The sequence below is a fragment of the Podarcis cretensis genome (assembly GCF_951804945.1).
Source record: "Podarcis cretensis genome assembly, chromosome: 3".
NCBI lineage: Eukaryota > Metazoa > Chordata > Lepidosauria > Squamata > Lacertidae > Podarcis > Podarcis cretensis.
The window spans coordinates 41,932,217-41,957,093 of record NC_137172.1 but is presented as its reverse complement, the minus strand read 5'-3'; the positions used below and the strand labels follow the sequence as shown (position 1 = coordinate 41,957,093).

General features: G+C 43.0%; 1 protein-coding gene across 1 annotated transcript; it reads right to left on the bottom strand.

Annotated features, from left to right (window-relative positions):
* Positions 1–814: 814 nt before the first annotated feature.
* On the bottom strand, positions 815–11,289 carry LOC307212342 (sulfotransferase 6B1-like). Its single transcript, XM_079969563.1, has 7 exons — positions 10,821–11,289; positions 9,666–9,784; positions 6,975–7,064; positions 5,237–5,363; positions 4,712–4,806; positions 3,002–3,158; positions 815–1,015 (listed from the first exon to the last, which is right to left on the bottom strand). The coding sequence occupies exons 1-7, from the start codon at positions 11,020–11,022 to the stop codon at positions 885–887; spliced, it is 921 nt and encodes a 306-aa protein (XP_079825689.1). The 5' UTR covers positions 11,023–11,289; the 3' UTR covers positions 815–884.
* Between the last annotated feature and the right edge of the window lie 13,588 nt (positions 11,290–24,877).

Genomic DNA, 24,877 nt, shown 5'->3' with positions numbered 1-24,877 from the left:
TCTTTGAGGACAGATGTTTTGTTGAAATTAGTAAATGTTAAGTATTATAGGTGCTTATAAAGCATGTTGCAGAGAGTACCTCCGTCATCTTTGCAACATTGCTGCAAGGTGAGTCAGTGTTATTGGCATAGACTGCATATACCAAAATGGGACGGGGAGGGGGGTTGGCTCCACAATATGATTGAGAAGGTAAAACAAGTACAGCATATCTTCTGAAGTAGGACATAGCCATTAAAGAAGAGATCACCGCCTCAGAATTATTTCATAGCAGATTTTCATGCTCTTCCCATTTAGTATGTTAAGAATTTGATTACTTGATTTTAAAGCAAAAAAGACTGTAAGTAAACAGAAGCTCCTCATTCTCCTCCACTTGAATCGTAGCTAAAAGATTCTCTAATTTTTCCATAAGTCTTGACTTTTTCTGGGCCATCTTGTTGGCTGCCTCAGGCTTGTCACAACCCCTTTTAAAAGGCAGTTTTGCTTCTGTGTGACCAGAAGTTGCACAAGGTATATAGCAGAAGATGAAGCAATTCTGAATCACAAACACTCGCATGCTATGCTCTCATTTACCTCTGAGAGTTTGCAAACTCTGTTATCATTTGCCTCTGACTAGGAAAAGCCCCATTTTCTGGAAATGTAAATTACACACTATTTGAGGGGCTGGGCAGGGCGCTTCCTATGGGGGAATATCGCCCCAAATATATTTCATAGCAGGTCTTCATACTCTTCCCATTTAGTATGTTAAGGATTTGATTACATGATTTTAAAGCAAAAAAGACTGAGAGCATTTTTTAAAATTTTCTGTGCATAGATGTATCTAGCACTTAAACATCATTTTATTCTTAACCAAAAGGCTTCAGATAATAACCTCCAAATCCAAAGGTTTAAAATTTACAATATTGGTCATATTTTAGCTTTACACCCAGTTTAGTTCCTGCTAAGCACTCTTCAAATTTTGCATCCATTTCCCGGCTCTGAGCTTCAGTGAACAAAGTCTTCCAGTCACCCACAGCACCTATAAAGAAACAATGAAAAATGAATCTCACTACAGTGGTAACTTGGGTTACATACGCTTCAGGTTACATACGCTTCAGGTTACAGACTCCGCTAACCCAGAAATAGTACCTCGGGTTAAGAACTTTGCTTCAGGATAAGAACAGAAATCTTGCTCCAGTGGCGCGGCGGCAGCAGAAGGCCCCATTAGCTAAAGTGGTGCTTCAGGTTAAGAACAGTTTTAGGTTAAGAACTGACCTCCGGGACGAATTAAGTATTTAACCCGAGGTACCACTGTATATATTTCTTCCTATATAGATGTTCAGAGATCAGATTTATGGTTTTGGAATGTTAAAGCAGAAGGGCGTACTGTCATGCTTCTCATCCTGCAACCCTATGCACCCTTTCCTGGGAGTAAGCAAGGAAGTGCATTACAATACTAGCATGCATCAGAATGGGCTGTTTGGGGATGTGAAGAGTGAGTGACAGAAACATTTGAGGGGTATATGTGTGCATGTGCATGCAGTTGCAAGGTTTTCTTTTTCAAATATATCTGTTTCTTTTAACATCATCATCATCATTACAGTCGTACCTCAGTTCTCAAACGCCCCAGAACTTGTATGTTTTGGCTCCTGGACGATCGAAAACTGGAAGTTAGTGCTCCAGTTTTTTGAACATTCTTTTGGAAGTCAAACGTCCGACAGGGCTTCCGCGGCTTCTGATTGGCTGCACGATCTTCCTGCAGCCAAATAGAAGCTGCGCTTTAGAAGTCGGATGTCTCAGAAGTCGAACGGACTTCCAGAATGGATTCTGTTTGACTTTTGAGGTACAACTGTATTATTATTAAACAAACACAGCTTTCCTCCCAAGAGAAGCCTAAGGGATTTTTGAGAATTAAAAGAAGCACACACACACACAAACATCATAAAATATATTATCTTAGCATGATGGCTGACATGTTTTTAAGGCAAAATTTTAAAAATATCATTCTAACTTCCTTGTAATGCAGTGGCTACTCTTCTAGTAGCTATATAAGAGAATTTAACATAATTATAATTTCAGTATATTGTAAACTTCTGGAACTCTCAAACCATCTCACCTGCTGCAGATGTCTGTTATCTTTGCAGCAGGTAAAAAAAAAAAACTATTCTTTTTTTTGAGGGGGGGGGAGTTTGACACCAATCAAGAAAAATGCAAACACGAGAAAGAGTAGAGAAGCTTGCCTTGATCTGTGGAAATATTCTGTTGTCTGAAACCAATGAAAAAACAAAAACAAAACTGGAAGCTTATCCCTGTCAAAATGGTTCTGGTTAAAGAAACATGATGTGGTAGTATTGTAAATAATAGTGTGGTTTAAATTACACAGTGAAGTAATTTATACTGTGGCTAATTGGTTTACAGTTAGAGCACTTAGGCATTATTCCTTTCCCAGCCTACTTGGAAATAAGCCCCACTGAATTCCAACTAACCCACTGTGCAGTCCTATGCTTGTCCCCTTAGAACCTTTCAAGTTCAATAGGATGCCCAACTCCCAGATCACTTAGACCACCATTCACAGTTTTAAGTGTCTTGTTTGATTATTGACATAATAAAACATGAGTTGCCCTGGGCTCATGGTTTTTATGCCTCTTACTCTACATAGTTGGATATCATTGGTAGGAGAGAATGCAGAAAACTGTGATGTCACAGCACGAGTAACTTCTACTTTTGCCAACTATTTAAAATTTGACATGTGCATACTCTTCTGGACCAGAAGACTTCCTTGTTCTAATTATAGCAAAATGGTCTTACAGAGGATTTATAGGGGTTCTTAGTGCTTTTGAACTTTGGTTTTATACGTGGGATGGGAGTGAGGAAGAGGGAAATGGATCAAACCTATTTTCAAGATATTGACAAAATATGTTTAGTTGTTGCCCCCTCCCATAAATGGCACCACTAGATGGCGCTGTGTTACTGGAAGAAAGAGAATTCAGTGTAAACTAGTGGCATAAAAGCAATATTACGGTACCTTTCCTGAAAATGACAGGAGCAAGTATACCATGTGTTTCTTCAGATTTGCTCCGCATTGCTTGGAAGGTAGAGTTCTCTGCAACAGATTTAATCATTTCATCAGACAGAGGTAGTTCATAAAAGTCAGCTATTCGCTTCACTCCTTCGTAAAGATTCTGGAAAATAACAATAAAATTAGTTATGACTTCATAAATATATTTGGTACTAAGGTGGATTTCTAAGTTAGAATCAGCCCTAAGATTCAAGAATGGGGCAGGCTAAACATCTGAATAAATATATTCATAAGTGAAAGTGCTTTAGCTATTCTAAAAAGGTGCATTTGATATTAGCAAAATAAGTGTAGCGTGAAAAGTACAGAAACATTGTCTCAGCAAAGGCACATCATTTACAACTTTTCATTTGCTTCTGTAGCTTAGATTTGAAAAGCATTTCCCCCCCAGATTTCTGCTGGGTAGATTTCTGCTACCCATTTTTTTCCCCATTTCCAGCGTGTCATGTTTAATCATCTACAGTATATTCCTTTTAACTCAGAAATGTTTGAGATGATTAAAAGTTTGGAACACTACTTCTGATAAACTTAGTTAGCCTGTGAACGAGCACACCCAGAAAGATTACACCACAATACTTAATCAGACTGGCATATTGGTATGCTTAGTATTTAATGAACTGCAGAACTGTAATTTTTCTTTTATTTGAAATATCCAAACCTACTTAACAAACAAAAACCAAATGCGCATGCACACACACATGCACGCGTGCACGCGTGCACACACTACTCATGCTCTTAAGAAAAACAGTTGTTGCAGAAGAAAAGTCAAAATATAACACTGGCAGAAACACAGCAGAAAGGAGAGCAGCATGCTAAGTAAGAACTTCCAAACCTCAGACAAAAGGGGGCTTGCCCCATTCGATCCCCCTCTCAAGGGGGGGGGGGAGGACACAGAGGACCAGGCTTTTGGTGAAGACCAGAGAAGTGGCAAGTTCATTATGCCCTTGATTGTTCCAATGAATTATGATAAAAGGGGGTGGTGTAATAAAAGCAATAGCTACTATATAACCAGGACAAAAGGATAAACATTTAACTAACATTCTTTTCTTATTTGAAACTGGGAAGTGCAAAATAATAACATATAGATGGATTATCAGATTGCAGCATCCCTTCCCCCGCCCAGCATGACAATTTAGTTTTTTAAAACTTTCTTTTGGAGCCAGCAGAAAGTTTTTCAGCCTAAATCTGGCATGGGAGATTGGAGAGGTTGCAGCTGGGGAGACAGACAGACAGACACACACACACACACACACACACACACACACACACACACACACACACGAGAGAGACAGAGAGAGAGAGAGAGAGAGAGAGAGAGACCTAAAACACAATCTGATCTGTATTTAGACCTCCATTTAATTTAGATTACCATCCCCCCCCCAAAAAAATATTGATGAGGACCTCATTCCATAACAAGAATGAGGAAAAATGAATGAGTTAATAATTATTAACTACAGGTTAACTACAGGAAAAGAAAACCAAAGGCAATGAGTAGGGAGGGAAAGGGAGCAGAAACAGAAAAGCAAAACAATGCCTCTCCCTTTACCAATTCAGCAACCATCAATACACCTGTCTTAATTTCCACATACAGCTAGATTAGGCCATCTAAGAAAATAAATGCACAACAGAATCATTATCTCAATTTCAAAGAATGCTCACTTCTTTCAGCTCTTCAAATGTGATGATCATGACATTTTCGTCATCCATATGTTTGTCCCAAGCAAGAGCATGGTCAAAGTAGGATTTCCAACAAACTGAAATGAAATGCAAACAGCATATTTCATAGCCGGGGGGAAATAAAAAACAAAAATGACATCAGTTGCTGGCAAAAGCTGCACATATCATACAATGAGAATACAACACTTTGTTCATTCCGTTTAACCCAACACTGATAAACACCAGCCATTTTTATGACATGTAAAATCTGTACACAAATCATCAGGTGTTGAAAAGATGCCTAAATTCATATCACCCATCAGTGATGAGTCTGGCTATCCACCACTATCTGGAGGACAACTACTGATGATGCAAGTCTGAGCAAAAAAAATATCAACTGTGGGCTTTTCCCTGCAATCAAGAGTCCTGGTGATATGAAACTTGTTTGCCTTTCATCTGAACAGAAGCTCTACACAAATACTTTGAGGGAAGTTTCAGAAATACAGAAAGTGAGAACTTCTAACCTACCTTCGCCACTCATGAACTTTTGAAAAAAATCATCCCAAGAACTGGCATCTGGAAGAACAGGGTTTTTGTTGTAAAAATGGTAATAGGATACAGCAGCATCTTTGGGGTTTCGAAATACTACCAACATCTATTTAAAAAGAAAGAAAGAGAGATTAGATTTTGTTGGAATCTCCCCTGTGCAAACAGCTTTCTGGAGCTGACACATCAAGGAGACCATTGGCCCCTACCTAAGGCAGAGCTTTTAAGCTCTGTGCCTTGCTCTGGAAGGGAGCCTCTCACACAGACTCTACGTGGATCCCACAATTTCTCACAGGAGCCTCCAGGAGCCCATATGCGAGACCTTCCCAGAGCCCAGTAAGAAAGGCTGAGAGCTTAAAAGCTCTTTCTCTGACAGGAAAACTTAGCACAGAAAGTGCTTTACAGCTCTTTGCCGAGCATGCATTTAATTTGTGCCATTGCATTCTGGCCAAACAGTTAAAGCTGTTATTGCGCAAGTTAAAAGCAGACAAGTTGCAAGTCATTTATATATTACTGTATTTATATACAGTAAGCCTGCAAGTGACGCTCATTTAGCTTTACTGTATTTTTAATCCCTTGTTGGAAGCCGCCCAGAGCGTCTGGGGAAACCCAGCCATATGGGCAGTGTATAAGTAATAAATTATTATTATTAATATTATTATGGAATTGGCAAAGTATTTTATTAAATTAAAAGGGGGCACAGGGCTCTGGGGAAAACCAAAAATGGAACCCAATGTGTTTTGAGTATATGCAATTTTGGCATTAGGTGCAATCCCCAGAACACAGGTTGCAGACATAGTGTACTGAAAGTAACATATCAGTGCAAACTGAAATTGAAATGCTGAAAAAGCTGGTGTCTTAAAATGTTCTCTGTTCTTGCCCATCTCGCTTAAACTGGTTGTGGGGAGAGACTTGTGTTTCTGGGATATAACAGACTGCCACAACAAAAGGCAGGAAGTTTAGCAGAGTAGATATCACTTCCAATAACACTTTGCCTTGGAGAGACTTGGGGGATGGCTTTTGCTTTATAGTTCCCTCTTTGGAATTTCCCCCAGGTAAACCTGAGTATCTAATTCTGAGGAAGAAGACGGAGGAAGGAGACTGCCTACATTATTCTATGGTTTGGCTCATGAAACAGAACAGGCATAGGCAAACTCAGCCCTCCAGATGTTTTGGGACTACAACTCCCAACATCCATAGCTAACAGGACTACTCATCGGGGATGATGGGAATTGTAGTCTCAAAACATATGGAGAGACGAGTTTGCCTATGCCTGAAACACAACTGTGACAGACCCGCATGTGAAGAGAACAGTTTCAAAGGTCCCTTACCTCACACAGAGATACAGATAAAGCAGCACCTTTGCCTCCAGCTATGCAAAGAATGCAGTGGGTCCAGATTTAGTTGTACCCAGGTCCCATTGAAATCAATGGGTTTAGTCATGAGTAACTAAGCCAAAGCAGGAGAGAGCAATCCAAACCAGCCAGGAGAGCCGCGCAGTGGAACAACTCTGCTCAGTCCTCACACAAAATATTCAGCCCAGTCCGAGGGAGGGTTGGAATGCTCTGTTAGCCTGGATTTAGGCCAACTGATGTAGAATTTGCTTTGACAATATGACAAGATCTGTCAAATTAAGATACCTATATTAAGTACTCAGTGTTGTGATTAAATGCTGTTAGAGTATTAGGCAATCATAATAGTAGTGAAGCTAGTCACTTACCTTCACCTTATTCTCAAAAAAAGATTTGGGAATATTATCATAATGTAAATGTGTAGAAAAAATACGTGGAGAAGGCTGCTTGTCCATGTCCTAGAATAAGAATTAGAGGAATGTTAACTTTTTTGTTGTTTCAGGATCTAGAGGGGTTGTTTTTCCTCTTCTTTTTATTGAGCTTTATAATGGCGGGGGGGGGGGGCTTTGATTTACATATTGACAGAAGAAGAATAACAAACTATACAAAGAGGTTTGGAGTACATGACCATTTGGGTCTTTTCAAGTTGTACAATTCTTTGATTCTAAGTATTCACCTCTCTCCCTCCCCCCTTTACCTAACCTAAGGACATGATTCGGATCCAAATAATAATTATTAATAAAGTTCATATGATCACTGAAGTGGAGAGAGTCTGAAAGTTGTTAACATCGGCTTCCGGCACTGACTGCCATGGTGAACAGCTGTCCCCATGCCAGCGGAGCCCTTCTGCGCGGCTAATTGAGGATAATATGGGAGTAATTATCCTTGCAAAAAGGGGGGGGCTAGCTTCACCCGCAGATCATCTGATACCTACCGCCCGTTCCAAAGGAATGGGGAGGGGCAGGGGACGCTGGGTGCATTGCACTGCGTATATCAGGAACTCTCAAAAGCGGTCACCATGAGCAGAGGTACTCTGTTTTTTAAGATGAAATTTTGACTTAATTAACAGGCATGCTCTGAACTAGAGGAGATAAGATAACCTGCTAATTGGATCAGCCACTGAGTGCCAAGGTTTCGATGTGGAGAAGGACTTTCGTCATAATTGGATCGGTATGTTGGGTGACAGCATCTTAAAAAGTAGAGACATCGCCTTGCCAACAAAGGTCCGTATAGTAAAAGCTATGGTTTTCCCAGTAGTGATGTATGGAAGTGAAAGCTGGACCATAAAGAAGGCTGATCGCTGAAGAATTGATGCTTTTGAATTATGGTGCTGGAGGGGATTCTTGAGAGTCCCATGGACTGCAAGAAGATCAAACCTATCCATTTTTAAGGAAATCAGCCCTGAGTGCTCACTGGAAGGACAGATCCTGAAGCTGAGGCTCCAATACTTTGCCACCTCATGAGAAGAGAAAACTCCCTGGAAAAGACCCTGATGTTGGGAAAGATGGAGGGCACAAGGAGAAGGAGACAACAGAGGACGAGATGGTTGGACAGTGTTCTCGAAGCTACAAACATGAGTCTGACCAAACTGCGGGAGGCAGTGGAAGACAGGAGTGCCTGGCGTGCTCTGGTCCACGGGGTCATGAAGAGTCGGACACGACTAAACGACTAAACAACAACAACATGTTGGGTGAGGTGAGCCTCCATTATATTCTCTCAATATATTTTATGTTATGTATTAAGATTAACTGCAGTTCTCACTCAGGGCCACTGGATGGATTATGGTTTTGGTGAGGTATCAGCTTGTTAGTAGCTGGAATGAGATCACAGCAGATAAGTTTGGCTATCCGCCTGGGGTCAATGGTAGAATGCCAGACTTCTCTTTATCTTGGATGTGATGCATTGAGAATTGCGCTTGTGTACAGAAACCAAAAGTGAAGCATGTTGCTGAGGACTTTGGATTGCAACAGGAAGAACAAATAAGAAAATTAAAAATATTTAACACATAACTGCACAGGATTAACCCTCTTGCTAAATTAATGGATGAATTATTTGAATAAGAACTAAAGTCGCAGGACCAGTAGCTGTCAAAACAAATGAAGGATTAATATCGGAGATGTTTTATTTGGACTAGCTAAGAATTGCAGCACGACATTAGCTCATCCTTCCCTGAACTTCAGAACATGGGACGTCACCCAAAAATATGTAAGTTGGCACTGGATAACTGGTTTTCTTGTTTTTATTATAATTTGGAAATGTATTATTGTGGCTTTTATTGGATTGTAAAAATGGAAAATTAATAAAAATATTATTTTAAAAAATGAAAGTTGTTGATGTAAATATAAAAGAAGACATTAACAAAACTGTATTACAGTATGTGGCAAGTACAGTTTTTCCTTCAGAGTTTTGTTTGTGTGTTGGAGAAATGCGCTTCAGGTTACATATGCTTCGGGTTACAGACTCCGCTAACCCAGAAATCTTACCTCGGGTTAAGAACTTTGCTTCAGGATGAGAACAGAAATCGTGCTCCAGCAGCGTGGCAGCAGCAGGAAGCCCCGTTAGCTAAAGTGGTGCTTCAGGTTAAGAACAGTTTCAGGTTAAGAACAGACCTCCAGAACGAATTAAGTTCTTAACCCGAGGTACCACTGTACAGGGAAATGACAAAAGAAGCAGGGGAGGAGAGCAGTCAAGTGGTGACAGGGCTCTACGATGTTCTATGAGCTCTACGATGCTCTCCCTGCCACCAACCAGGGAGTTCAGGAACAGAAGCGGTGCCTTGGCACAGGCCAAGAGAGAGTTAAAACGCAGGGATCAAAGACCTCTCGCAAGATTCCCACCTATGCTGTGTTGGAGAAGGAGCTGAAAGAAGCCACTCCCCAAATCTGACTCCTCAGATGCAGAAGCATGATTCGGAAATGTTGCTGTTTGTGCATATGTAAATAAAGAACTGTAAATATCTCTCTGAGTGAACAGGGGGTGTTTATAGAGAAGAGCAGACACCACCTTGACAACATGTCAGTTCTGATCATTTGCTAGACAAACTTGGAAATCATGCCAACCTGAGCTTTTGTGGGCAATCCAAATTCAAGCATTTGTATGTTTTCTGATGGTGACAAGTCCTTGTAACTTGGGATTGCAACTATCATGTCATTTACCATTTGGAGCACCCAGTTAGTACCTGCAACATAAAAGCAAGTGAGACATATATGAATCACAAGGGCATAACTTACACAACCACATGCACAGCCATGTTCATATACAGCAGTCAACTTAAATCATAGGTCTTCTACCAGTGCATTGGGACCTGCAGGTGGGTCATAAGACCACACCAGGTAAGTCACAACAAAGCTGTTGCCACCACGCAAGCCTTGGAGACTGCAGACTTTTATTCTCTCTTCTTTTGTGAGAAAGTTCCTTCCCCACCTTGGCCAGCCCAGCTTTTTAAAAAGAACTGTACAGAGTCAAGGCTTTGAAAATGAAAAAAACAACAAACCCAAAACATTTTCTTTTGGAGTAAAAACTTCATTGTGGGAGAATCCAGGGAGTTTCTTCACATTTCATCTAACAAAGGGGCAACAAAGAGCAGTTGCCACTTACATTAGATTATAAGTGTGAGGATCCTTTCCCATAAATCATGTTTGTTTTCAGGCAAGTTGACATTAGGTGGGAACAAGAGTCACAGAGGAGTAGATTAAAATGGCAGAGAAGGTGGCACAAGGTAGAAGAAAGTGAACAAAGTACAAAAAAGGTACAATTTCAGAGGCCTCACTGAATAACATGGAGGATGGGTTGTAACCAAGGACTTATGAGGCACACATCTCCTCTCCACATAAAAGAGGGCCTTGAATTGCTTCTCATGGCTGTTGTGGGGTGCTCAGCCACTAAGTGAGGTGTGAATCCAGGCACCCCAAAATGTATTCACCTGGGACCCATTTCAGTTCATTTGACGTAGCAAATAAACACTGGCTTCCTTGTTCAAACTTTAATAGAAGGCACTTCCACATGACAGCTTATTATTCGCTGTGGAGTCAGCTGCTCAGGTTTGCAGGTTTTGCATACAAAATCCCCATTTACCGTTTATGAAAAGCACAACAAAACATGGAATCTGTAAATCCAGATTACATGGGGGAAATAAACACAAATCGTATGTGATCAGATATCAGTTGGTAACCAAATCCATTCCCCTTTAATGCCATTAAAAGATGGATACTCACCGCATTTTGGATAAGCAACAATCAACTTATCATCCTTCCTAGCTTCCATGGTTTCCAATGCTTCAAAAGTCCCAGGACTACAAACAAGTTTTGGATACAGCACTCCTCTGTAAGTAAAGAGCAGCTCCTCATTCTCCTCCCCTTGAAGCGTAGCAAAAAGGTGCTCTATTATTTCCACAAGACTTGTCTTTTTCTCGGCCATCTCGTTGGCTGCCTCAATCTTGTCACAACCCCTTTTAAAAGGCAGATTTGCTTCTGTATGACCAGAAGTTGTACAATAAAGGTATATAGCAGAAGAGGAAGCAATTCTGAATGACAAGCACTGTACTCTCAAAACACTCGCACACTACACTCTCATTGACCTCTGAGAGTTTGCAAACTCTGTCCTCATTTGCTTCTGACTTGGAACAGCCCCATTTTCTGGATATGTAAATTACAAAATATTTGAGGGGCTGGGCAGGGTGCTTTTGTAGCACCCTGCTTGTGGTTAACGCTTAGCTGGAATGAAATATTCAACGCAGCAATAGAGAAATTAAATTAATAATTTATTTGTCAGACAAATAAATGATAGACACAGTGGTATATGGTTACCAAAGCTCTGCCCACTCCAGCCCTGATGGCCAGCACTTATATTTCCTCAGCCCAACCCCCTTGCTCCTCCTTTGGCTGCCTCTGTCCAATCAGCCTGGATCTGCTTTGTTCCCTTCTCTTATCTAGCAAAGAACAATTAAGCTCCCACTCCTGTTAAGCCAAAGCTGGGATGATTGCTCCCTAACAAGACACATTGCTAGCCACCTGTAATGGTTGTAAGGGGGTTACTTGTGTGTAAATTGCCTTCGGTTTAGTTAGATTTCTTGCCCAACCATGCTTAGGCTCACAGCTCGCCCTCCGTGACCTGTTAGTCACTTGCAGAATCCGTCAGTGGGCGTTTCTTGAACCTCTTCCAGCATAAAAGCTGTTTGACGCCAAGTCTCCTCCTATGTTCCCTGCGCGGAACTCGTCTGTGCAAGTAAGGGGAAGGCTGGGGCGTGCCAGCGCTCTCTCCACTAGTTTTGGGTGAAGGGTCTTGGAGCCCTGTCTCCAATTCCTCCATCTCCCTCTCTTCTCTACTGGTGTTACGCTGAATTCCTTCCCTTCTGCTGGTCCCCTCTCCGGCATCGCTCTGGAGCCCTGCCTCCGCCTCTCGCTCTGATGTCAGTTCCCTGACACCACCTTTTGTTAGAAAGTGGGTCTTGAGACCCTCAAAATAAAACCTGAACAAAATTGGTGCAGCAGCAAAAAGTTTCACGAAAGAGTGGGTGTCCAGAGTAGGCACACCCAAAATTGACAAAGCATAAGCTTATATTCCCTATACCCGAAGCTCAGGTTCCCTCCTTTGTCTCCGCATTGGCTAGGATACAGCCTATCACGACCGGCTAATTACCCTACTAACATTCCCACCCTTGTTTACATCTCCCATTACTCTGATTTCGATGCCCACCCCTCTTATTCCTTATTTGATCTATGTTCCTATGCATTTACATGCCAACTGTTATACGAATTCTAAGATCTTATATATATATATATTATAGATGTTCATAGATGTACCAAGCAAACACATACAAATATGTAAACCACATGTCTGAAACCTTAATTACCAGATAATAATAATAATAATAATAATAATAATAATAATAAATTTTATTTATATCCCGCCCTCCCCAGCGGAAGCCGGGCTCAGGGCGGCTAACAACAATCAAACAATCAAACAATCAGATAATCGCACATTCTAAAAATATTTCATTATGAAAATCAATTAAAATCAAATTAATGGCAACTGATTAAGCAAGATTCTGTGCAGGTTGACAGAGGAGGGAGTCAGGCTGCGCCCTGACCAAAGGCCTGGTGGAACAACTCTGTCTTGCAGGCCCTGCGGAAGGATGTCAGGTCCCGCAGGGCCCTAGTCTCTTGTGACAGAGCGTTCCACCAGATTGGAGCCACAGCCAAGAAGACCCTGGCTCTAGTTGAGGCCAGCCTAACCTCTCTGAGGCCTGGGACCTTGAGGATGTTATTATTTGCAGACCGTAGGTTTCTCTGTGGGGCATACCAGGAGAGGCGGTCCCGTAGGTATGAGGGTCCTAGGCCGTATAGGGCTTTAAAGGTTAAAACCAGCACCTTAAACCTGATCCTGTACTCCACCGGGAGCCAGTGCAGCTGATATAGTACGGGATGAATGTGATCTCGCAGCGAAGACCCCATAAGGAGTCTCGCCGCGGCATTCTGCACCCGCTGGAGTTTCTGGGTCAGTCTCAAGGGCAGCCCCACGTAGAGCGAGTTACAATAATCCAGTCTGGAGGTGACCGTCGCGTGGATCACAGTGGCTAGGTCAGGGCGAGAGAGATAAGGGGCCAACTGCTTAGCTTGGCGGAGATGAAAAAATGCCGCCTTTGTTATAGCTGTAATCTGCGCCTCCATAGAGAGGGAGGTATCGAAGATTACACCCAAACTCTTAACGGACGGTGCTGGCACTAATTGCACCCCTGCAAGAGATGGGAGTTGCCCCCTCAATCCCATGTCGTCCCGCCCCAGCCAGAGGACCTGTGATGGCCTGGGATTCCGATTCAGAGGCTGAACCAGAGGAATCCCAGCCTGCACAGGAGTCCCCGCCTCCAGGGCCGGCTGAACTGGGGCAAGGCCTAGATTCTGAGGAGCCTGCACCTGTGTCAGATCCTCAAGAGCAGGCACCAGGTGAAACCCTTCTGGCCCCAGAGGTGCTTGAGGACTCAGTGGCTACAGGTGAGTCTCCTCCGGGGCCCAGTAACCCTTCGGCCTCTCCTGAACTACAGAGGCTTAGGGCAGAGAGGTGAAGGGAACTGGTTGCTCCCAGGAGGAGTGCTCGCCTTAAGGCCAGAGGAGGCGGGGCTCCTGGGGGCCGGGACCGCCCCTGGCCTTAGAAGAAGATAAAGGTCAGTCAGCCCGGTCCCAGGTTGCGGGAGCAACGTCGTTGTTGGCTTCAGACCTTCCAGTGTTCCTGTTCCCTGCTCGGCCTCCTATTCCTGACCTTCCAGCGTTCCTGTTCCCTGCCCGGCCTCCTGCTTCTGATCTTCCAGCGCTCCTGTTCCCGCCCGGCTCCCAGCTTCTGACCTTCCAGCGTTCCTGTTCCCTGCCCAGCCTTCTGCTTCTGACCTCCCAGCGTTCCTGTTCCCCGCCCGGCTCCCTGTTTCGGACCTCGCCTCTCATCTCGTGAACTCTGACTACGATCACGGTACCTTTCCCCCGGGACCAGCACAGGACCTCTGTCTTCGAAGGATTTAACTTCAACCGGCTCCCACGTAACCATCCAGCCACAGCTTCCAGACATCTCGCCAGTGTGTCTGGGGCCGAGTCAGGATGGCCATCCATCAACAGATAGTTGGGTGTCATCAGCATACTGATGGCAACCCAGCCCAAAACTCCGGACAAGCTGGGCGAGGGGGCGCATAAAGATGTTAAAAAGCATCAGGGAGAGAATCGCACCCTGAGGCACTCCACACACCAAGGAGTGGCGCGATGACAATTCCCCCCCGAGTGCCACCCTCTGTCCCCGACCAGAGAGAAACGAGTGCAGCCATTGAAGGACTGTGCCCTGGATCCCCACGTCGGCAAGGCGGTGGTCCAGGAGTTCGTGATCGACCATGTCGAAGGCTGCTGACAGGTCTAGAAGAATCAGCAGCCCCAACCTGCCTCGATCCAGCTGCCTGCGGAGATCATCTGTTAGGGCGACCAGAGCCGTCTCGGTCCCATGACCAGCGCGGAAGCCAGACTGGAATGGATCCAGAGCAGATGTTTCATCCAGAAACCTACCAAGCTGTTCAGCAACCGCTCTCTCAATCACCTTACCCAGGAATGGAAGATTCGAGACCGGGCGGTAATTGGATAGATCTAAGGGATCTAATGATGTTTTCTTTAAGAGCGGACGCACCACTGCCTCCTTCAGTTCCCCTGGGAATATCCCGGTGCCAAGGGACAAATTGATTATATCCCCCAGGGGGCCCCGCACCTCGTCTGGACACGCTCTAATCAGCCATGACGGGCACGGGTCAAGAGGACAGGTGGTGGGCTTTCCAGCTCGGAGGAGTCGGCTGGAGATATCCGGTCAAAATGGTCCAATACTGGACCCGAGGACAGTCGAGGGGCCTCCAGTTCCGTTATTGTATTCAAATTGGCAGGGAGGTCATGGCGGAGCAACAGGACCTTCTCCGCAAAAAAGCTCGCAAATGCCTCACAGCTGTGTGTCAGATTGTTATTTAAATTTGGCTGTCCTTCAAGGGACGTTAAAGACCAAATTATACTAAATAATTGCGCCGGGCGAGAGCTAGCGGATGCAATGGAGGCCGAGAAGTAAGATTTCTTAGCCGCCTTCACTGCCATCTCATAGGTTTTCATAAAAACCCTATAAGATGTTCTTGAGGCTCCGTCACGGGCACCCCGCCATACTCGCTCTAGCCGTCTGAGGTCCCGCTTCATTTTCCGAAGCTCCTCGGTAAACCAGGGAGCTCGGTTTCTGCGGGGTCGCAGAGGGCGCTTAGGTGCGATCTCATCGATGGCTGCCAGGAGCTGGGTATTCCAGCCCTCAACAAGCTCAGTCAATGAGTCGCCAGGGGGAGCAAGGTCCCGCAAGGCTTGACAGAATCTATCAGGGTCCATCAGCCTCTGCGGGCGAGCCCAAATCGGCTCGCCACCTAAGCAGGGTGGGGGTGGAAAGTCAATCCTGGCTTTCAGAGCGTAGTGATCAGACCATGGCACCTTCATCGAAGGAGACATGATCACATCTATACCGGCACCAAAGATCAAATCCAGCGTGTGGCCTGCTTGATGTGTGGGGCCCGAAACAAACTGGGAGAGCCCTAGTGTCGCCATGGAAGACACCAGGTCCAGAGCCTGTGAGGAGGGAGCGGCATCAGCATGGAAGTTGAAGTCTCCCAATACCAATAGGTTAGGGAACTCCAAGGCCCAGCCGGCCACCGCCTCCAACAGGCCTGACAGGGTGGCTGCTGGTGCGCTAGGTGGCCGGTACACCAGCCAGACAGCCAAGCTCTCCTCGGAGCCCCACACTAGGCCAACACATTCAATGCCAGGGATCGATGGCGATGGTAGAGCCCTGAAAGAACAATCTTCCCGGATTAATAATGCCACCCCTCCCCCCCGGCCCACAGTCCGTGACTGGTGGAGGACGGAGAAACCCGGGGGCGCCATCTCTCGTAAGGTAACAGTTACCCCTTCGCACACCCAGGTCTCCGTCACACAAGCCAGGTCGACCCCCTGCGAGGTAAAGAAATCTCGCAGGGTGGCGGTTTTGTTGCCTATAGACCTGGCATTGCACAACACCAGTGAAGGAGGTGAGTAATCCTTGCTCACCCTACCCTCGTCTCTCGGGATGGGGCGCAGATTGGAAGGGGTACGAGCATATCCGTATCTCGATCCCCTTCGCCTATAACATCTGCCCCCACCGCCATACCTCCCTCGCCCCACCACGGTAGCAATCCCAAGCCTCATAATAACCTCCATTTACAAAATAGAAAAACAAAACAACCGAAAAACAGTTATGCCCAAACAAAAACCAATCCCCACCCCACTCAATATCCCACCCCAAAACAAAACAAGATGGAACAAAACAAAAATACATCGATAAAAACCACCATTCAAGGTGGTACAACAAAATAAGCAATAAAAACACGTTTAAAACACCTTAAAATATATAAAACATCTTTAGCATTTGCTGCAGCAGCACCAGTGTCTTTAAAACTATCACGGAGGTGAGCCTGGGCCCCGCCCCCTGGGCCAGATGGAATTGGCCTGAGGAGGGAGAAGCCTTACACTCCAAACACTCACGATGCAGCAGCAGCGATGTCCCTGGCCTCAATGAGGCCTCTTAAAGCCGTGGCGAAGGTGAGCCTGGGCCCCGCCCCCTAGGCCAGATGGAATTAGCCTGAGGAGGGAGAGGCCTTACACTCCAAACACTCAAGATGCAGCAGCATCACCTTTTGCCCCTGTTGCCCCTGCATTCCAAAACAAATGACTAAAACAAATGGCTCATGGTATTAAACTCTATCTAAACACTTCCGGAGGCGGCGCGAACAGCAATGGCGAAGCGGAGACCCACATCGGAAACCCACAGGCAGCAAGAGCCTGTGGTCCTGAGACTCGGCGGGCGCCAAAAGCGGTCCCCGAAATGCTGAAGGGACCCCGTAAGGGGCTCCGGAACGTGGAGGGGGTAGCGGCGCTGTGAGTCGTTTCGCAATCTATGGAGTGAAGCCGCGCTGCTGCTGCCGGTGAGCGCTGACCTCTTTTCCTGGAAACTTTTGACTCGGGAAAGCAACAACCCGTGAGTAAAGAAGGACTTTAAAAAATTTGAGACTAAATTATTGAATTTGGCTGAAAGCGGAGCGACGCAAAACAGGAAGTCCATCTTCCGCTGTCACTGAACTTCAAAGCAAAGAGCTGGTAGGAGTGGAGGCTTAAAAAGAATCTTTAGCCTAACTGATCTGAGCACTCACTGAACTTTTCCTTAAACAAAATAAGGACTTTAAGCATTTGATTCTCTGATTCTTATTTGTGCTGTGATACCTTTCTTCTATTGGAACTACAACTTGAATGAGAAACCCAGGTGCTGGAGCTGCCTGAGCAACTTGAGCTGTCAGTTCTGCAGATTTGGCTATTGTGTATTAGAACTTGCAACAATCTGAGGGGGTCTGGACTTGTTATTTTGAAACATCAATTGAAGTACCAGTATGCACTGTCTGAAACAATGCGGCTGTTAATACTAACTCTGCTTAAAACCTGCTATTGAAGGTTCTTGGACAATAAATTTGATTTTAGTAAATTTATTAGAATTGGATTCTTCCCTTAAGACATTTCAAGCTCCCCCTAGAGGATCTGGGATTTACAGCAGTGACATCATTTCATTTTCCTTTTCCCCGACCTCCTGTTTGACTGTTTTCCTCTGGGCCGCTGCTTTCTCATGGGAACAACTCAGCTTGACCTTGACTTTTAGATAACTCTGGAATGAGTGGCGCAAGAAGGAGGGGAAGAACTAGACAAACAACTTTGACAACTTTAACCTCAGTCTCGCAGACACGTAGATCATCTGTACCTACTTTGCCTTCAGAGGAAGAAGCTGCTTCTCTGCCAAGGGCAGGAGAGGGAGAAACTGAACAGTTACAATTGGAAGATATGGCCTCAGGAGCAACTGCTTCTATTCTAGAGAAAATCTATGAAAAATTGGAATCTCTGGACAAGAGAGTGGAATCTTTGGACAAGAAAGCCGATGAACAAACAGCCAAAATTGATCAAAACACAGAATGTTTAAATAGATTAACTGGACAAGTATCACAGAACGCACAGGCAATTGGGCAGTTGACGGAGGCCACAGTAGAAAATCGGAAATTGGCTGAGGATACTAGTCAAAAATTAGAAAATTTAGAACAAGAGGTAAGACCACTCTGCAAACAAGTAGGTGAACATCAGACCTATCTATCTATGATAGAACTGCGGAACCGGGAGAGTAATTTAAGGATAAGGTCAATACCAGAAGTGTAAGAAGGCAACTTAGCTGAGTTTCTGACTAAAGAATTTTCCAAGTTCTGGAAAAGGACTTTAAAATTGTGTCTGCTTTCAGGCTTCGAAGACTTGTAAAGAAAGAAAAGCCCAGAGACTGTTTGATAATATTGAGATCAAAGGAGGAAAGGGATAAGATTTTGGGCCTACATTACGGAAAGTCACTGGACATTTTGGATAAAAGAATTGAGTTTTACAAAGATATTCCTAAACAACTGTTGGACCTTAGATCCGACTACCTGGAATTGGTTAAACTGCTTAGGAGCAATTCAATTATCTTTAGGTGGGAATTTCCCCAAGGACTATCTTTTACCTTCAGAGGGAAGAAGGTTAAAATTAGAACACTGGAAGATAGAGACAAATTTCTGACCACATACGGAGAGGACCTTCAAAAAGGAATTGAACTACCCTTTGGGCCTGGAGCACCGGCGGTACCGGCACCCTTGGAACCTGAAGATTCAACGAATAAGATACCACCCCTGGAAAAATAACCAGATTATTTCAGGATGTCTCTGCAACTTCTGAGCTGGAATATAAATGGCTGTAACATCCCGGAAAAAAGGAGGAAAATATTTCATATATTAAAAAAAGAACAATTGGACATTATTTGCCTGCAAGAAACACATGTGACTAGGCTCCACAGAAAAGTGCTAGTAAACAAAAGATTGGGCCAGGAATTTATATCTTCGGACAGAGTAAAGAAGAGAGGTGTGGTCATTTATGCAAAAGAGAGCCTGTCACCCAAATTCCTATTTAAAGATGAACATGGAAGAATTTTGGCAATTGAGATACAACATCAAGGAGAGAAACTTTTGATATTAGGAATCTATGCGCCAAATGAGGGGAAATCGGAATTTTATAAGAAGTTGCGTGAGACCATGCTGGATTATCTGGACTACAACAACATCATTTTGATGGGAGATATGAACGGGGTCGTATCAACCAACATGGATAAGTCACAAAGCCAAAATGTTACAAAAGATGGCAGACTACCAAAGACCTTTTTCGAAATGACAGACAATATGGATTTGATTGATATTTGGAGGATAAAGAACCCCTTGGGAAGAGAGGGAACATTTTTCTCTGAAGCCCAACTGACCTGGACAAGAATCGACCAAATATGGATATCTAGAGGTCTGGCACCCAAAGTCAAAAAGGTGGAAATCTGCCCAAAGACCTGCTCCGACCATAATGCAGTAAAGATGGACATGACACTAATACCAACTGACTCCTTTAGATGGAAGATGAATGACAATTTGTTTAGAGATCAGGAGATTATTAAGAAGGCCCAAAAAGCTCTAAAGGATTATTTTGAGATAAACATGAACACTACGGTGGAAAAAAGAACCATCTGGGATGCAAGCAAGGCAGTGATGAGGGGGTACTTGATACAACAGAATGCTGTAAAGAAAAGGACACAAAATGAGAGGAAAGATAAAATCTTGGAGAAAATTAAAGAATTAGAAAAGAAGCTAAGATTAAACCCGAAGTCACAGCCGACACTGAGAGAAATTAAACTTCATCAAGCACAATATTCTAAATTGATAAACCAGGAAATAGAGTGGAAGATTAAATTAATGAAACAAAAAACTTTTGAATCGGCGAATAAATGTGGAAAACTGCTAGCTTGGCAGTTGAAGAGGAGACAAAAATTAAATACAGTTACAAATTTAGAGATTGAAGGAAGAAACATTCAGAACCCTGTGGATATTAGAAAGTGCTTCCAGAGATATTTCAAAAAATTATATACCCAAGGGCCGCAAGATGAGATTGAGATTAAACAATTTTTGGAAAAAAATGGATTACCAAAATTGTCACAAGAAAATAGATCAATCCTGAACTGCAAAATAACACAACAAGAGATTGAACAAGCCATTCAGAACATGAAATTGGGCAAATCTCCAGGACCAGATGGGCTGACCTCCAAGTATTATAAGACACTAAAAGACTATCTGATACAACCACTGATGGAGGTTAGCAATGAAATTAGGGAGGGGAGGAGGGCGCCAGAATCGTGGAAAGAAGCCTTCATCACATTGATACCAAAATCGGAAGCTGAAAAGACACAACTTAAGAACTATCGTCCCATCTCTCTTTTAAACGTGGATTACAAAATATTTGCAGATATTCTGGCAAGTAGATTTAAAAAAGTTTTAAATGAGGTAATTCACAAGGACCAGGCGGGCTTTCTCCCAGGTAGACACTTGTTTGCTAACACAAGGAACATTATTGACATTTTGGAACTTTTGCAAACAGACATAAATACAAAAGCAGTGTTAATTTTTATAGACGCGGAGAAGGCCTTTGACAATATCTCCTGGAAATTTATGAAGGGAAATTTAAAAGAAATGGGAGTGGGACGGGGTTTTGAGAATGGGATTGATGCAATATATTCAGAACAAAAGGCTATATTGATAGTTAACAATGTGGTTACAGAAGAGTTTAAAATTGAAAAGGGAACACGACAAGGCTGTCCTATCTCCCCTTTGCTATTTATTTCGGTTCTGGAAGTGCTCCTGAATATGATTAGAGGGGACCGGTTGGTGGAAGGAATTCAGGTCGGAGCGAAACAATATAAACTCAAAGCTTTTGCAGATGACCTAGTTTTGACCCTGCAGGAGCCAGAATCTAGTACGAAAAGAGTACTACAATTGATCCAAGACTTTGGTCGGGTGGCGGGATTTAAACTAAACAAACAGAAAACCAAGGTATTGGGAAAAAATTTGACAGATACAGAGTCAGAACGGTTTCAGAGAAAGACAGAATTAAATATGGTTAAAAAAGTAAAGTACCTAGGGGTAAATATAACAGCAAAAAATCTGAGTCTATTTAAGGATAATTATGAAAAATGTTGGTCAGAAATTAAGAGAGACTTAGATAGTTGGACAAAATTGAAACTTTCTTTGTTAGGCCGAATTGCTGCTATTAAGATGAATGTATTGCCAAAAATGTTGTTTTTGTTTCAAACACTACAGATTGTGGACAAGACGGAGTGCTTCCGGAAGTGGCAGAGAGATATTTCTAAGTTTGTCTGGCAGGGCAAAAAGCCCAGAATTAAGTTTAAGATATTAACCGACGCGAAAGAGAGAGGGGGCTTTGCCCTGCCGGACTTAAAGTTGTATTATGAGGCCGCAGCTTTCTGCTGGCTAAAAGATTGGCTACTTCTCGAAGACACTGATGTATTGGATTTGGAAGGTTTTAACAATGCTTTTGGTTGGCATGCATACTTATGGTATGATAAGGTTAAAATCAATAAGGCCTTTAAAAACCATATTGTCAGAAAAGCAGTGTTTAATGTCTGGACAAAATATAAAGACTTATTGGAAAACAAAACTCCAAGGTGGCTATCACCTCTGGAAGCTAAGGCCCGAAAAAGACCCAATATGGAGGCCAAATGGCCAAAGTATTGGGAAATTTTAGAAAAAGATGGAGACAATTGGAAATTGCAGAGTTTGGAGAAAATGAAGGATAAAGTGCGAGACTGGTTACACTACGCTCAGATTAAAGAAGTTTTCAAAAATGACAAAAAGTTAGGGTTCCAGGTGGAGAAATCGAAATTGGAATCAGAACTGCTAGAACCTAAGACTAAGGTACTTTCAAGAATGTATAACTTGCTGTTAAAATGGAATACACAAGATGAAATGGTTAAATCGGCTATGATAAAGTGGGCACAGGACATTGGGTATAATATCATGTTCGAGGACTGGGAAAGGTTGTGGACCACTGGGTTGAACTTCACTGCATGTAATGCTTTGAAGGAAAATGTAATGAAAATGATATATAGATGGTACATGACCCCAGTTAAACTTGCCAAAATATACCATTTGTCTGATAACAAATGCTGGAAATGTAAAGGGAATGAAGGAACATTCTTTCACCTCTGGTGGACGTGCCCTAGAGTGAAGGCCTTCTGGGAAATGATATATAATGAGTTGAAAAAGGTATTTAAGTATACTTTCCCCAAGAAACCAGAGGCCTTTCTCCTGGGTATTGTCGGCCAGAGGGTGATAAAGAAGGACAGAACTTTTTTCCTGTATGCAACAACAGCAGCAAGGATACTCATCGCCAAGCACTGGAAAACTCGAGATCTACCCACACTGGAAGAATGGCAGATGCAACTGATAGACTATATGGAATTGGCTGAGATGACCGGCAGAATCCGAGACCTGGGAGAGGAGAGGGTTGAAGAAGACTGGAAGAAATTTAGGATTTATTTACAAAAATACTGTAATTTGGTTGAATGTTAAGAAGGATGCCAGACCATAAATAATTGAGCACCACTAAATTAGACGTAATTTGGATGATAAGTGAGATTGAGGAAAATATAAACCTTTTGGAGAATTATTAGATTAAATTAAATGAATGAGATTTAAGAATGTAAACAAGATGACAAATTGCTGGAAAAAGTTTTACAATGATGTAAGTGGGAGCGGGAGACGTGAGGGAGTCCAAAGAAGCTTTGAAAATATGTTATGATACATGTCATATTGTTTATTATTTTTGCATTTTGTATTTAAAAAATCTTAATAAATATTTATAAAAAATAAATAAATAAACTCTATCTAAACAGAGATCTCGGGTTCACATTCTCACACACCCAAGTGGTTTGAACCTTCAAAGGTACGCTCTCTCCGAAGGTCCAGTCTTCCTTAAGAAGCTGAACCCCTTGAAAGGACCCCTCAATAGTCTTGTTTCACCAGCAAAAGCAACTGAGCCACATCCTGACCACTAGTTGTCCCAGTTACAAGCTGTTCTAACTACTAGTGCAAGCAAATCTGGGCTGTCTGAGGTTGTCTTGCAGGTGCAAGCATTATGGCTTATGTGATAAAGCAACATTATCATTTATCATACCTTTAAATCAGGCGTTGGTTGGCAGCTTACCTAACAAGGCTTTTTAGGGATTAACAAATGAAGCTTTTAAAGGGATTAACAAACCATAATCCTAGGTTTGAGTACAACAAGTACCCAAGATTAAATCTAGCTCTTTCAGAGTCTGCATCACATTCAGCAGGGGTGGGGTGCCTTCTGAGATGAGGCCCTGCCTATGCTGCTGAAGCCTGCTCACATTTTCTTGAGTTCTTTTCCCTTGAAAGTCACTGACATTCCCTCTACCCTTGTGGCATGTTGGGAAGAGAGGGTAATTCAGAGATTCCCAGTGCTAGGGGATAGATTCAGATATTCCAACTGAGCTCTAGCTTCAAGCAACCTCTTTCTGGAGCCCTGGAAAGCTTAATGCATTAAGCCCTCCAAGCTTAAGCCCTCCAAGCATTAAGCCCTCCAAGCTTAATGGTGTCTATCAGCTGTGTTTGTCCCACTTGTCCCAGGGGCACAGCAAAAGAGGAGCAATCAGGTACCAGGCATCAACAAGCCTGAACAATGAGCCAGCAAGCCTGACTCAGCATGATGTCTGAACATTCCTTCTGATTATTCTAATAAATGGTGATGAACAGTAATCTATGGCTGCAATCCTAATGTACACTTACATAGGAATAAGACCTATTGAAATCAATGCAACTGATTGGCATTATCAGGGAGCATTTCTCCATGCGGTATCATTCTAAACATAACCAGGTCTTTCTTGTTGGGCCCTTGTCCCCTAAATAATTATTTAAACATTCCCATTCTTCTTCTTTTTTTTTATAATAATTTTTATTCATTTTTCAAACAGATAATAAAAACAATATAGAACAATATAGCTTCAAAATCATAATTTCATACCCTTCTTTCTTTTGACTTCCCCATACCTCCCCATCCCTGCATCCTTGTTTAATGGTTCTTTAGCAACCCTTAGGTCGATTGTCTTAATTCCCTTTCATAAAGTTTCCTTTAGTTTTTTTTTATTACTGCTGCAATTCTTTACCTCTTACCCCCTGACATCTTAACATTCCTCAATTTTACAATTGTTTTTAAGATATATTTTAAATTTCTTCCTGTCCTCTTCCACTGTCTCTTTCCCCTGGTCACGGATTCTGCCCGTCATCTCGGCCAGTCCCATAAAGTCGATCACCTTTGTTTGCCATTCTTCCAGAGTAGGTAGTTCTTGCATCTTCCAATACTTTGCCAGTAGAATTCTTGCTGCTGTAGTGGCGTACATAAAGAAAATCCTATCCTTCTTTGGCACCGATTGGCCAACCATGCCCAAGAGAAAAGCCTCTGGTTTCTTAGGAAAAGTCCACTTAAGGACCTTCTTAATTTCATTATAGATCATTTCCCAGAAAGCTTTAACCTTTGGGCAGGTCCACCAAAGGTGATAGAAGGTGCCTTCAGTCTCATTACATTTCCAACACTTATTATTAGGCAAGTGGTAAATTTTTGCAAGCTTGACTGGGGTCATGTACCACCGATAGATCATTTTCATAATATTTTCTTTTAAAGCATTACATGCAGTAAATTTGATACCGGTGGTCCATAACTGTTCCCAGTCAGCAAACATAATATCATGACCAATATCTTGTGCCCATTTAATCATTGCTGATTTCACT

What these genes read in the sequence shown, in the direction of transcription:
- LOC307212342 (XM_079969563.1), bottom strand. Translation starts at nt 11,022, where the DNA reads ATGGCCGAGAAAAAGACAAGTCTTGTGGAAATAATAGAGCACCTTTTT. An exon ending in TTTTTGAGAATAAGGTGAAG is followed by an intron (nt 5,364 to 6,974) that starts GTAAGTGACTAG and finishes CTTTTTAAATAG; the next exon opens with ATGTTGGTAGTATTTCGAAA. An exon ending in CATTTGAAGAGCTGAAAGAA is followed by an intron (nt 3,159 to 4,711) that starts GTGAGCATTCTT and finishes GTTATTTTCCAG; the next exon opens with AATCTTTACGAAGGAGTGAA.